The sequence below is a fragment of the Phalacrocorax carbo genome, chromosome 17 (genome assembly GCF_963921805.1).
Source record: "Phalacrocorax carbo chromosome 17, bPhaCar2.1, whole genome shotgun sequence".
In the NCBI taxonomy this organism is placed as follows: Eukaryota; Metazoa; Chordata; class Aves; order Suliformes; family Phalacrocoracidae; genus Phalacrocorax; species Phalacrocorax carbo.
This window is the reverse complement of record NC_087529.1, coordinates 13,613,115-13,628,167: the sequence shown is the minus strand read 5'-3', so window position 1 is coordinate 13,628,167 and position 15,053 is coordinate 13,613,115. Positions and strand designations below refer to the sequence as shown.

Here is a 15,053-nt window from a genome sequence, read left to right as displayed (position 1 = left end):
GCACCCTGCCACCAGCCACCGGCCACCGGCCACGGGAGCTTCAGCTCCACGTCGCTGTCTTGCTCTTGCAACGCGCCTGACAGCCCTGGCTTTTATTTCCCCTGCAAACCCAGGGAGAAGCGGCTGCAGGTCCCCTGTCCCCCCCTCACAGGCAGCCATGGGTTTGCTGGCAGTCGGCTTTGTTTACCCGGGGTTAATTCCTGCTCCCGGCGTGCTGGCGGGGAGAGGAGCGGATGGTATTTACCTAGTGCTTCTGCCCTAATGTATCTCCCTGCACTTCCAAGGGAGCAAATACAGATTAAGGGACACAAACAGGTAAAATTATAGCAACGGGCACCCAGCTCAGCACAAAGCACACCGAGTCATTAAGCCATGTGCCAAGCTGAGAAACAGCCTAGGCAAAAGCCTGCTCTGAGGTGTGACCCCAGGAGAGGGGATGCAAAAGCTCCATGTAAGCGAGGACAATGTTGAGCTCAGGTGCAGTGGGATTTACACACCTTGTAGTCATACAGTCCTTAAGATGGGATTACCTTTGCCTCCAAGGTGTCCTGAGAGATGCAGGCAGGCAGGGCTCACCGCGCCAGCCCCCTCCACTGCTCTGTGCCAGCTGATCTTTGATAAATACTGAGAGCTCTAGCCAGGGCTTAGCACATGCCACGCTAGCCAGGCCTGCATCACAAGCATCTCCTCACTGACCAGAGCTGCAGGGGGGCAAAGCAATTATAACTTTAGGCTTAAATCACTTACTTTCTCTGTAGTTTTTGGCAACCTCTTCCCCAGCTCCACAACCTGGCACAAGTACACACGCCTGGAGAGCACCCAGGCGCAGCTTTTAGGCACCTCTGATGAAAACATGGGATGAACACGGCCGCAGGCGTCTGAACCAGCTTACAGGTGGAGCAGAGAACTCTCCATCCCACACAGGTGGGTCCTGCTGGGGCTTGAGAGCAGTAAGCAGCCATCCAGGATTTTTTCAGAGCTGGAAGAAGAATATGCACAAATAGCTGTTTTGGAGAGTTTTCACACTCATTGGCACAAACCTCACTTAGGAACCATTTCTTCATTTTTCAGCCAGATTTGTGTTGCTCCATAGCTCTTTTTTCCCCCTCTGTGATTCATTACACCGATGTCAGCCTGTCCCAAGCTGCCTGTCAAGATGTAATTTTAAAAGTACTGTCTGCAGACATTTTAAAGCAATAATGGGCACGTGGGTGTCATGGGTAACTAAGAATTAGGCAAGCCACAAGAGAAACAAAGATATCAGAGATACTCAGGCTTTCTGGGAGTGCTCCTCTGTGCAGGGCCATGTGGCACAAAGGACTTTCCAGGCTTTTGCCCAGGACCATTTGCCATCTATTCACTGGATGCAGGCAGACTTTGGTCCTCTGGGACAACATATGTCTGAGAAAAGCAGAGAAATACATCAGTAAGGCTTTTAGGGGCATCATAACTCCCTCATCCCTGGTCCAGCCGCTCTTGTGCTGCTGAGGAGGGGAATCTCATGGGCGAAGGACACCCAGCCTGGGGATGGGGTGACGGATCCTACAGAGGAACCTTCCCCAGCAGACAGTGGACCAGAGCAGGGGTTCCACACAGGAACAGTCCGGCTGCAGTGATGAGGGATTTTGTAACTGGATGTTTGGATCCTAAAATGTATGATGCCAGGTACAGCCATAAGGATGCAACACAGCCTCAGAGAGAGTGAGGCAAGGGAGTTGTGGTCCTGAGTGCAACGCAGGATGGATGTCCCAAAGGTGTCCCAAAACATGCACTGTCTCATGGGAGGTTAGAGATCAGAGTCCCCGGAGCAATTCTCCAAAATGATCCCAACACCACACACAGAGGCAGAGAGAAACAGCCTCTGTGGCTGGGAGGAGAATGGTGTTGGGACAGAGGTCTATTTATTAGTAGCTGAAGAAACCGGGAGTCCATGGGATCTGCACAAGCGTGGGAGTCTTGACACAGACAAGGCCAGGATGCTGGCGTGTGCAGCCACAACAGTGATGGATGGGGATGGGTTGGGCTCAAACCTGAAGGGTATTCAAGAGATGCAGAGGAGCACACAGCTCCCAGCTTAGTCCCTCAAGATGGGGTTCCCTTGAAGTCCTAAAAATTCAAAATCCTAAAAAAAGGAATAGGACTGGAACTGCTACCAGGTATAAGGTAGAGAGGAGAATTATATTATGAAAGCTTTATTAGCAACCAAGCAGCAAAGTTGGTGGCCTGAATATGTCATGTTCAGGGAGACCAGAGAAACTCTATGGGTAGAAACAGTGGGAAACATCCTCAGGGAGCTTGTTAGAAGGAGGTTAAAAGGAGTAGGCAAAAGGGTAAAATGTAGGGAGGGCATTTACAGACGCTGTGGTGAAGGTTTGGAATAAATACAACCAACTTAACCACAGCCAGATACTGAGAGGGTCAAAAGACCCAGCAGGGACACCAAACAGAGGAGAGATCATTCAATGCCATTCAGAAGGTTAAAATCACCTTCAGTAACAACAAAATTAGAAAGCATTATGAATTTCAGAAAGAGGAATGTAAACCCAGAAAAGGCAGGCCAAAAATAATTTTATCAAGCAATTTGAAAAAGACAAAATCTAATAGTAAAACCTTGTTCACAGCTATCAGAAGTGGAAGGAGCACCTGTAGGGTCTGTAGAAGATGCACCAGGGACGCTGAAGGCAGGGCGGGCAGAGGGAGGAGCACTGCACAAACTGACCGTGGTGCTGGCAGTGGGGAGCCTGCTGTGCTGAAGTTGCCGTGCCACGGGAGCAATGGCGCAGAGGGTTTCCACCTCCAAGCCTTTGTGGGGTTGGTGGCAGGAATTAAAACTGAGACGTCAGCACAAAGAAGTCGCAGACCTTATCCATCAGAAGAATAGCTCCAGGACCCCCACAAGCAGAAACCGTTGCCCAGGAGCCGTCGCCAAACTCCACCAGGACATTTCTGATCTGCTGACAGCGGACTGCGACCTGTCACTTGCCTACCAAGGGAATGGAGGTGGCACAGGTAGTACCTGTTTTTGAAAGGCTCAGTTGCTCCTCTGAGGACCTCATTTAGTTAGAGGTCTCATTTCTGCACCTAGCGAAGTGGTAAAAATTGTAATACACATCAGATTCGTGGGAACTCATGGATAAATACCATAACTGGAGGAAGAGTCAGTGTAGCTTTTTAGAGGAAAGTCATAGCTCAGCTACAGTTGTTGGGCAGAGAGGTAGTGTATGTGGACAACAGTAATCAATACAATATAATGTAATCCAAAAGAGCTTTTAAAAAGATCTATCATAGGATTTTCAAAGACACTGAGTTATAACAGTTCAATAGCTTGCAAAGCTGGGAAGCAAAGGTAAGGCTAATTGGCAAATTTTCACAATGCAGAGAGATTGCCTATTGGCTACAAGTATCTGAACTGGGGCTGAATTTTTAAGCATATTCATAAGTGATGGAGAAAAGGCAGTAAATAGCACGGTGACATATTCTGGTGGAGAAAAGAGTTCAGAACAGTCATATCTAAAGGTGGCTGGAGAAAACTGCAGAAGGATTTCAGGCTGCAGAGTGAGTGGGTGATGAAATGGCAAATGAAATTCAATGTTGATAAGGATAAAGTGAACTACATCCATAACTGTATGCAGTGGTGGACTGTAAATTAGCTATTACCGTTCAAGAGGCCAATCTAAGGGTAACTGTAGGCAATTCTCTGAAAACATCAGCTGAAGGTTCAGGAGCAATTAAAAAGTATAAAGGCTTTAGAAATGGCAAAGAAAGGAATGGGCTTTCAGCAGAAAACATCACTTGCTACTGTATAACCCACAGGGTGCTCACATCTGTGTTCAGTTTTGGTGCCCAGCTCAGAAAAGATGTAGAAGAACTGGAAAAGGTCACAGAGATGAGGAAACCAGGTGAGCAGAGGTGGGAATGGCATCCCTGCAAGAAAAGGCTGAATAGATCAGGCCTGCCCCTGTTAGAAAAGAGATGAATGAGGTGTGAGTGCTAGGGATGTAGACACTGATGCACTGGGAACAGAGAGCGGTTAGAGAACTATTATTCAGCACTTTTCACAATACAAGAGCTAGGGGCATCTGGCAAAGAGACAGCCAGCAAGTTCATCTCAGGGTGTTGTGAAACCAGAAGTCTAAACAGACTCAACAAGGAGTTACATAAACTGATGGAGGACTGGAACTATTAAAATTCATGGTCCACGTACTCTGCGTGTGCAAAGAAAAGCTCACCCACGGGAATTCAGGATGAAGGTACAAGCTCACCCTCAGCCAGGAGCTGGTGAGCACAGGATGAAATCTTCCAAACCTTCAGGGTGAGAGGCATCTTTACCCTGTCATAACCATCTGGACTGACCATGGAGATTTGTTCCACAGGCCCGTGCAGGCATCTGCAGAGAGTCTCTGCACTTTGGCAAAAAAGCAAATTATACCTTTCTATCATTCTCTTTTTTCCTGTAGAAGATACCCAACCTGCGCTTTGTCTCACCCAGGACACGGACAAATAATGGTGCTGTGGAGGCTGTGGTCTGTCAGAGCTTCTCCTACCCTTCGCTGCCTTGCTGAAGAGAGGTGGATGTCAGACACAAGCAGCAAGGCACTCCTCCAGCTCCTGCTTAACTGCTATAGTGCTGCCGCTCCCTGCCAACAACCTGCTCCCTGCTCTCCCCTCCCAACACAATAGTAGCAGAAGATAGCCTAGGATCTGTACTCCTGAACCCCATCCCTGCTTGTGCAAGCTCACCACCTTTCCTAGAAGACAATTCTGAGGCCCACATTTTCCATCAAGAAGAAGATGAAATTCCTGTAGGTAAACTCCATCCCAGACACCAAACTGTAACCGAGAGGACTAGATTAAAGCTAAATGATTAGACTGCAGGGTGCTGGCACAAGAAACACGGTGCTTGCACAAGAAGTAGCGGTTCTTGCTTTGCAGGAGCAAGTGAAGGAGATGGTGCCATGCTGGTGGCCTTGGCATATTTCCCATGGGGTCACTGGTTCTTCTTCATCAAGGAAATTGAATGAAGAGACTAAAATCTCTTGTCACGGGCTCACTGTACCCACTTCCCTCTGGATCTGAGGCTCTTCGCTTTTGCAGGAAGGTAGAATATCAGTTTCTTCTCCAAAATAAATGGTGGCATCCCATATAGTCAAATCCTTTGAAAAAGGTTGGGAAAACCTAGTTCAGAGAAGAGATTGTATTCCCCCTGCCTGGAGAGAAATTTTCTGTTGTATACTCATGCAATGAGATTCTTGGTGCGTTCTGCCTCAGATGGCCCTGCGCACGCTCCCGTGTGTACAGCATGTACTGATGAGCTCACAGCATTCCTTGCAGCGGTAGGACAGAGCAACAGACATGGAAGAGAAGATTGCAGCCTGCAGTTTGACTCCTTAGGCAGTATTTCTGGGCTCTCCTTGCCTTCCTTCACGTTGGAAGCTGCCTGGCAAACCCCTGGGCAAGAGCACCCTCTGGGGACCAGGAGAGATATAAGCAATGAGACTCTACATCTCTCAAATCACGTCTTTTCACATTTTAAGTGCATTTTATGATGGTTACGTGTGCTAGATTTCTTGTCCAGAAAAAGTACCCTGCTGGAGAGAGATAGCTTGCCACACTGTGTCTCTGTTACTACAGGACGAGCTGTCTGAGCCTCTCTGGAGAGAGCAGAAGAGACCTTAGGACACACAGCAGCTCTACAGTTTGTAGAAAAAGCAGAAGTCACACTATTTAGGGATAACAAAAGGACACGGTACAAAAGTGACTTTTCTGCATCTAGCTAAGGAGACTCACCACGAGGATGGAATATCCGACAGTATCTTCCTTCTCATTGTGGAAGGGGAACATGCTGATGGGAACACAGTACAGGTGGGTGCTGCTGCCTTCCACCACATCAGGGTACAGTGGGTACAGTGGGGACGCAGCAGGTGCTGGGGCGGGGGGGCATTAGCAGAGGGTCACTTTACTCACGCATCTCCAAACCCACCTTAAGGCAAGAGAGTTAGCCAAAAAAAGATTTCTAAATGCAACCAGAAATTCCCAAGTTTGACAGCTGAGAAGATTTTATTTAAGTTATTATCTCCTACAGTGAATATAGTCTTCATTCTGAGCTGGCAGCTGCCTGTCATGCACCTCACGACTCACTGCAAAGGGGGCCTGAACAGGAGGCGGTAGGAGGCAGGGACAGAAATACCACTGTAATAGGCAGACACGCAGACCCAGAAAAACCATAGTGTAAAAAAATCCCACACAAGCATAACAAGATATTAAAAGATTTGTTTTCACTAATTTTTATTTGCTAGCCTATCTTTCTTCTTTTATGAGGAAGGCAGCTTTCATCTCAATGAGCCAAAGACACTCTAAAATTCACATGCCATGTAGGCATTTTTAGCACATTAATACCACAGTGGCTGGAAGTTGAAACGGATGTCATCTGCTGACGTTCTTCTTCCCTCAAAGAAGGGAATATATTGATCCTTTCATGAAAAATGTAAAGCCATAATTTTTGTGGGAAACGTTGTTTTGCATTGGTGGGTTGATGGTCAATGATGGAATTGGTGTGTCCTTAGGCTTGACCCTGGCAGAGATATCAGATCCTGCTTGAAGACTCTGGCATTTTCTGAGCTGTAATGCTGAGTCCTGACATAAATCAATGCAAATGTTGGTCTGTTCACTTACCTGCTGATATCTCATGCCAGAGCTTTTCTGAGCCCTTCCCATGCTCCCTCACTTTGCTCAGATCCAAGTCCCTCCTTCACAAATGAGACCTCTCACAGAGTCTTAAAATCCCTCATATATATTGCCTTTCCTGGGATGTGTTAGTTATACATGAATTGTGCTAAGCCTGCAGCCTTTCTTTGTTGAGCCTGAGTGTGTTAAGCCTGCGGCCTTTTGCGTGCTTCAGCTCTTGGAAAGCCCGGGCAGTGTTTTGGGTGTGCTGTTAGGAAGTCCAGGCACAGGAACGAGCGGTCATGCAAATGTTTTTGAGGGCAGGGTGCTTCCCTCACTCACCTTGGGCTTCACGGCTTCCAGGTCACATCCTCCTGCCAGGGGAACATTAAGGCACCAATGGACTCCTCCTGGTTCCCCTCTCCACAGGTGGTAAGCCATGAGAGTGCAGCAGTGCCTGCCTGCAAACCACGACACTGGCTGATACGGCAGCAGAATCGCCTGCCTGCGAGGAGCAGTCCTGTGGATGCCAGAGGGGTGCACTGCAGGAGACGGGAGGTCTTTCCACACGGAAATTTTATGGCACTTTGACATCTCTTTTCAGTTTCAAAATAGCAAAGGCAGGATGGTGCTTTTCCTCTGTGCTGTCATCTCTTGGAAGTCACCATGGCCCTCGCTTAGGAGGCGGACTCCCCACAGCACATAGGGATGCAAGTTGCATGGACAACAAAACCTAAACCTCACTGTTGCTGAGAAAAGTGAAAATGTTTTGACATTTCCTACGCTTACACAAAGCTACTGTGTGCAAAGGCAGAAGTCCACATGCAGTATTTTGAGGGTTTTTTTGCATTGCTTTTGCCTGCGTCCCAAATGTCTGTCCCACAGGAAAGCTGAGCTTCGGTGATGGAAACCTTCTAACACATTAAACTCTGTGAGCACTTCAAAGATTTGAAATAGACTTTTACAATTGAGGCAGTTTTTTGAATACAGATTTATTTGAATATTTAACAATTATTAAGCCTGAAATGTAGAAGGTACAGAGTGGGAACTTGACTGTGCACATTACTAACTTGAGCAACATTTTCAGCAAGCGAAAATTAGGTAGTTTGCCTGAAGTTAAGTATGTAAATTAACTTACACAGCTATACAGATCCACTGGTGTCTGGCCAGTTCACATTTTATCTGAAGCATACTACAGATCTGGAAGCTCCAGATTTTGCAAGAGACAGTTCTGATTATTAACATGATTAAAATGATCTGGCCCTGAACAAAAGGATAAAGACATAGTTGAGGAGTAGAAGGAATCTACAGGAGGGAGAAGAAGCAGGAGATGCCTTAATTTCTTCAGGAGCTAGGATATGACCAATCTCAGCAAAGACCCCCTAGGACACTAGGTTTGGCCATTACATGATTTGACAAGATTTGCCTTTTTCCATCTCTTTGCAGAGCCAGAATTAGCCTCAGGTTGGACAGAAAGGAAACACAACTAGCAGTAGGAAGCTGGTTTGATGAGGACGACAGAAGCTTTGCAGTTCCCACTGCACAGGCTGCCCCACGTTATGCTCCCCTTGACATTCAGCTGCACGGAATAACACGCCGAGTACCACCACCCGCCCCCGTTGCTGGAGGCACAGTTCCCGCTGGAAGTGTCCTGATCCTGATCTTTAGCAGAGAACTTCATGTTGTCGTGCATGCTGTTAGCGCTGTTTGAGGTCATGGCATCCCCTGCTGTCCCTGCGTATGTTCCCAGCCTCAGCCGGTAGCCGTGGGACTCATCTTCCACGCTGAAGAAGTTGTAGTCGGCAAACTTGGTGGTGTTTGAGGCATCCCAGATGACAAACCTGACCTGGTAGACCTTCTGCTTGGCGATCTGATGGATGTACTCGGTGCCCAGCCAGTACTCAGTCTGCACGTTCCCAAAGCCGTACTTGTAGGTGCTCCAGGACTCGGCCCAGGTGATCTCCGTGCTGTGCCGGTTCCTCTGGAGGACCGTCCAGCCCCCGGACGTTGCATTCATTTCGCAGTACACCACGATGGGGTGCAGTCCTGTGGGCTGGATGACGTACACGCCACTGGGGCTGCCAGTGGGGATCTCGCTGCAGTCCTTGGGCCAACCTGGGGCAGGAGAGAACATGGAAGACCAACAGGCACAGCGACACCCCAGCCTGCTTGTCTGGTGCTGTGGGAGGGATTTCTAGAAAACGGGCATATGTGGGATTTTGCCAGGGTACTTAAAAGTCTACTGCTGTATTTCTTACTGTAAGTAAGAAACACACAGAAAACCTCTGTAAGGAAATGCAGTGATTAATAGAATATCCATATATTTTGAAGGTATAAGCATAGAACTTGCTTCTTCTGGATCAGGCTCTTGTTTCCTCAGCCTTTCCCAATGTTCAGATATTTCTTCTCCCTCATAACAATACAGTGGTCCAAGCTTGGCTTGGTGAGGGCTCTTGCTACACAGAAGCTTCAATGAGCGAGTGAGCTGTTCCCGCAGCCCTGGCAACTACTGCATCCCAGAGGTCAGGAAGACGTAAAACCTCATCCCCTTGGCATCGGACCCCATAGCCAGCTGTAAAACCTCAGCAAACATTGCTTGGGAGGCATATCTTCTGCTTGCCCTGTGCAGAGTTTCACAGCACAGGAGAGCTTGTAAGCAACGGCTGCAAAGTCCTTTGGGCCCTTGTAAGGCACGGTTGAGTGCAAAGCTATCACTAGTAACGAGTGGCATCTGAGTGGCCTTGGCATGTGCTGTGGAGGAGCACATTGAGTCTTGCCCCCAGGGGCTGCGACAGGTTATCCCCAGGCTTCTTGCCCACCCACTGCTGTTGGACCCTCACTGCCTACTCGTCTCCCTGTTCCCTGCAGGGTGGTGGGGGCACTTACTGCGGTGCTCTCCCTGCTGAGGGTTACTGGTTCTGCTCTGCTGCATGTTTTTTCCATGGTCATCTGCATTGGGAAAAACAGAAAGAGTGAGATGAGCACCCCTGTGCCACGGCACAGGCATAACTCCAGCCTCCACAGCCTGTTTTTTCCAGCAATGAGTTTTCTGTAGGGCACTTCAACACTGCCACTGGGCTCATTTTACTTCTGGTATAGTAGTTTTTGGCTGTAAATTCTTCAAAAGGATAAGATAGTAGGAAACGTAACACTGCAGTCATTGAGAGGCTGCCTATTTGGTCCACTCAGCATCGTGGCTTTACAGAGTTGCATGGAGCAGACTGCATATCTGAGTAGTAGTGACGAGTACACGGAGGTACTGCTGGAGAAGAAGGATCAAGAAGGAACCAGACTATGTGTTTTCAGACCAAGATTAAACTGTTGAGTGATGTTGCTGTAAACCTGCATTGCTTTTCAGTGGTGGTAGAAGGGATTAATTCGTTCATTCAATTCATAAAGACCTTCAGAAACCTTCAGAGAGAAAAGAAAATCAAAGCATATAAGATAGCAATGCTCTCTTTAAAGAGAAATCACAGCACCCATCTTTGTAAGATAGCATTCCCCAAGAGCCTCTGGTAGTGTGATGTCTATCAGTGGTGTGACAAGTTTTTTGTACCATTTAGCCATGTGCAAGCTTCAGAAAGCATTTTGGTCGGTCACTTATACAAAAATTCTCTGAAGTTTCAGGGCTACAGCTGGACTATAGATAGCAAGAGAAAAGGACTTCCTTTGAAAATCTACAGCTCTCCAGAAAAAGCTGCCACATACGGTCTTGTCAATAACAAAGAAAGTTGAACTACCAAATCTTATGATGTTTGCTTAATATCCGAAGTTAGAGGAAGATTTGATCAGGTTCCTTTTATTTCTGAGTGTGACTGCCCTTCCGCAAGATTATTTTCCACATCTCCCTCCCTGTGCAGAGAGGGGAGGGCTCCTGATGTTTGGATGAACAGAGTTTAGGGATGTAAGAGAGAAAACACATACCCAGATGGGGTTCATCTGAATGGAGATTAATTATATCATCTAAATTTGCTTTCAGTCTTTCCAGGTTTTCAATTTCCAGAGCAAGAAGAGGGGCTAGTAGGGCCAGCATGGAGGCGAAGAACAGAAGATTGGAGTGATGAGCAGCTGGAGAAAGAAAACACACGGTGAATCTGAAAATGCAAACTCTCTAAAAGAGAATTGGCTAACTAAATTCAGCAGAATTTAAATTAAACTTATAGAGTAGGCAAATACACAACATTAATTATGCTTTTGCTTTATTGAGCAGCAGAAGTATAAAGAACAATTTCCAAAAATAAATGTTCTGCAAAGGCATACATCCCCAGAGAGAAACAATTTCTTTGACTACAACCTACAGGTCTAAAATTTACAGCTTCCAAGAGCAGTGTCATGCTCTTTGGCTGTGGTCTGGGCTAAAGCAATGGGCTCTGGGACCCAGAATCAAGATGTTAAGCCAGCATCAGTGTGCATGTCTTGAGAAAAACATCTCCTAGAAATGCAGAATGGCATGCTGATTTGGAGGTACTGCTGCTACCTGAAGACAGTCAGGAGCTACTACAGCACTGATAAACAAGGCACAGGGACCTGAGATCTTGGAAAGAAAGGAGCTACTGTGGCCAAAACACCGATGGTACCCTGAGAGTCAGGGGCTTCACTTAATTGTCCCTCCCACGAGACCATCCTGCAGCTGCCCACTGCATGAAAACGCCAGGAGGAGAGCATCCTGCAGGGAGTCAGCACCATTGACCCAGTACCAGACCCCTGCTACGTGTCACGAACAGGGCTTCTGCAGGGATATGCTGAGGGTCAGTGCATCCCAGCCGACATCTGGGCCAGGACTTCCTATGCTTTAAAGGATGGTTTCTGCCAGCACCTGAAAACCTGAGCAATGTGACTGCTTTGAACCATACTAGACTAGCGCATTCGTTCCCTAACAGTTTGTCCATAGATTTGTGTCTACAGCTTGCCCACCCAGCTTCAGTACCCTGAAGGACTTATGAGTATGATGGGTGTTTAATGCATTAATGAGCTTCAATCCCAATTTCTTTTGGCGGTGCTTTGGGCTCTGGCACACATATAAGTTAAATAAATGTTGCATTTACACCACCACCCAGAGCAGGGTGGTTTTGCCTGTGGTTGGGAATGGAGGAGAGAGAGTGAGGAGCAGGAGGGTCACAGAGACCTGGAGGGTAGAGCAGGAATAGGGTCATCCCACCATCCCAAGGCCAGAAACAGTCATGGGAAAAGCAGAGCTGCTGGGCAGCAGAAGCCCAGAGGCAAGCAGAGGAGGCAGGGATACCCAGCCACCCACAGCGGTGCTGTGCCCTCCCGTCCCATCCCACACTCACTCACCCATGCCGCCTCTGCGGGGAACCTGCGGAGCAGGATGCGGTGGGTTTGGCCAGGCAGCAGGGTGGCCAACCCTGCTGTTATATAGGGCTTAGCGGGTGAGGTGGGGCCGGCTGACCCAAACTGCAATACTCACTCTCCAGTTTTCATCAGGGCTGGAAATTTATAGTTTGTTTGCCCTCCGGCTGTAAGCGCCTCTGCTCACGCACCAGCTGTTGTGCTCCTGTGATAACAGGTCCCAGACAAACCTCAGGAAACAGCACCTGGCGCTCACACATAATTCCACCAAACTGACAAATGCTCCCGGTAAGGGTTTTTCTTGAGTTTGTTATTACTTGCGGGATTTGATGCCAAAGCCTGTGGGGACATTCAGTGACCTGGGCCATGATGGAGATCTCCATTAAACACCCTTTAGGGTCCGCCTGGCCTAGCATGGTGCATCACCTGAGAGGGAGCCATGCTCTCTGACACTGCATCCTGGTTCCCACGCACACCAGGGCAGCAAAGGGGTCTTGTCCCCAGCCCTGACTGTGCCATGGTAATGCAACTGCCCGGCTTGCTGCCAGCCCTCCAGCACTGAACCCTCCCCATGGGACAGCCACGCATGTGGAGGTGCTGCTGCCCTAGTGCTGGTGCGGGGCAGGGCCCACAGCCTTCCCAACAGGTCCAGCACTGGTGCCTCAGGAGGGTCTGCCGGAGGGTTTAGCTCTGGTCCACAGCTCTGGGTAAGCTGGGGAGCAGAGCTCATCACAGAGCTGGCTGCAGACACAATTAACGAGGTGGCTCTGGGTTAAGTAGAATAAATGCTTAATGGATGTTGAGTGGTCCAGCCTGAAGCCAGCCTTGCAATGGCACAGGAATGGGATGGCAGTGCTAAGGAGGGCAGTGGCATAGCCTGGCAATGCAGGCTTATAGCTCAGTGACACCGATCTAGGACTGCAGTGAGGTATTTACTGATGGTTTGACAGCAGCAGCTGTAATGCCACCAGAGTGTGTCCCTGCACTGGCCCTGGCATGCTCCCCAGCACTGCCGGGGACCCACACGGGCTGTGCTGCCACAAGGCTGTGCTGGCTATTTGGCCCCTAGCTACCTTCATCCCTAGGTCCTTCATCTACAGGTGGCATTGCCACCTCTGTTGTCCTCCAGGAGACTGGCAGGTGGCAGTGAAGGCCCCAGCACCAGCACACCCTAGCACTGTGCCAGCAGCTCACTGTGCCAGCAGCTCACTGTGCCCTGCCCAGCCCCTGCTCTGGGTTACCCCAACATTAAATGATCCTCCTTTCAGTACATCAAAGAGGACATTTCTCAAAAAGGGACACACCTTCCCCATCCTACACCAGCCCCTCATAAAGTTGCCAGCTCCAAAATTACATGTGTATTCACAGAAAAAAGGATTCTTGCCAGATCCACTTTGCAGTAATATTTGTCATGCTGTTGGATAGCAAGGAATAACTTAGACCTGATCCAAGACTGTCCTCAGCAGTTTTCTTTTAAAAAAACACCTTTCTTTTTACAAGAGCTTCCCAAAGTCACTTGATAGATAACCTGTGGCTGTAGCATTTGTCTGATACATTTCTGGCAGCCAAATATCAAAAAGTTAAGAGTCTTCCAGCCAGCGCGTCCCTGCCACGCAAGAGCAGAGCTGGCTCCCACACCCACCAGGGCACCAAGTGTCAGCCCCAAAGCTGAGGTGCCAAGCTGTGGCTGATATCCTAGTCTGTCACTGCATGTGACCCCAGTGAGGACTGGGGTGGTCCTGCCTGCTTGTTACCCTTTGCCGTCCCTTGCCACCTTTACTTCTTAGCCATTAAAGAGGCCCCTGAAGCAGGTACCTCATCGTGAGCACTCCTTGCACTGCTGGCCCTTGGAGGAGCCGCAATGGGGCACAAGCAGCCTCAGAGCAAGCCCAGCTGAGGCATGCAGAGGTGGCAAGTGGCGCTGAATTACGGGGTGAGGGAGAGAAGGCAGAGGGAACTGAGCCTCCGGTGCAGATGAGGGCAGGCATCTGCCCCCTCGCTACTACCCTGCCCTCACTCCCCTGGTGGGACCTGTACTGCAACCAGACACCGACCCACTGCTGGTGACAACAGGAGTACTAACTGGCCCAACAGGACTGACACAAGGTGGGTCCAGCAGAGTCAGCCGGCAGACGATGGGTGAGGACCTGTTGATGCCTCCCAAGGCACTGTATGAAAAGAAGGATTGAAAGAAGACAGGAGCAAGGAGGAGACTCCAACCCAGTCCTGAGGGTTTGCCAAAACACCCTGCAGTAGCGTGTGAAACAAGTTAAACCTCCCCTGATAGATATGGTCCCAACAGCTGTAGCCACTGCTTGATGAGCTGACCACAGAGCTTTTAAGATGCTTTCCCAGACAGTACCCAGGCTGCCGTGGCGATGCCCACCCCACATGCAGTGGGGAAGAGGAGGTCAGCAGAGCCTTCCCAAGTCTGTTTCTTCCCACCAAGATGTATGGGCCAAGGAAGGGAAGTGCAGGGGAAGGGGTACTGCATAGACAACCCCCCAGCCTATTTTTACTGCCCAAGCATCCAGGGGACAGGGATGGCCCCTAGGACAGGCTGCTGCCTTCAGCCCTCAGCCTCTACTGACTAAGGACAAAGAGGCATCAGTGTTTGCAGCCCAGCTCTGGGACCAACTTCTTGGCAGCTTTTTGCTGGGAAGGAGCCCAAGACAGATCTCCAGCCATCGCAGAAGTCTTGTGACATGCTGTGAACTGGTAAATGTTGACAAACCATTGCCCATATGTTTTACTTGCTTTTATCTCCAGATGACACAAATCTCCCCTGTGCCCTTGGTGTTCACACTTCTTCCCTTTTGTTTGCTTCTTCCCTCTACTTTAGCTCTTTTATTGCCCTGCAGCAGTTGGTAGATCCCCAGAAAGATTTAACTCTTGGGCAGGTCTAGTATATTGCAGTTGATAAACACCCCACAGCTGGGAGCTTTGGAGTACTGTTTTTTTTTTCTCAGAAAAAAAACAAAACTTAGGGTCTCTTTGTGTAATCTTGAGCAAAGAGAAGCCACCAGATGGGCACACAATGATTAACTTTGTCCATGCAAACAGAGGAGCTGAGATCTTGA

At 48.9% G+C, this 15,053-nt stretch overlaps 1 protein-coding gene across 1 annotated transcript; it reads right to left on the bottom strand.

Moving 5' to 3' along the window:
• Positions 1–7,974: 7,974 nt before the first annotated feature.
• On the bottom strand, positions 7,975–11,962 carry LOC104052054 (fibrinogen-like protein 1-like protein). Its single transcript, XM_064468221.1, has 4 exons — positions 11,959–11,962; positions 10,588–10,731; positions 9,550–9,612; positions 7,975–8,778 (listed from the first exon to the last, which is right to left on the bottom strand). The coding sequence occupies exons 1-4, from the start codon at positions 11,960–11,962 to the stop codon at positions 8,150–8,152; spliced, it is 840 nt and encodes a 279-aa protein (XP_064324291.1). The 3' UTR covers positions 7,975–8,149.
• Between the last annotated feature and the right edge of the window lie 3,091 nt (positions 11,963–15,053).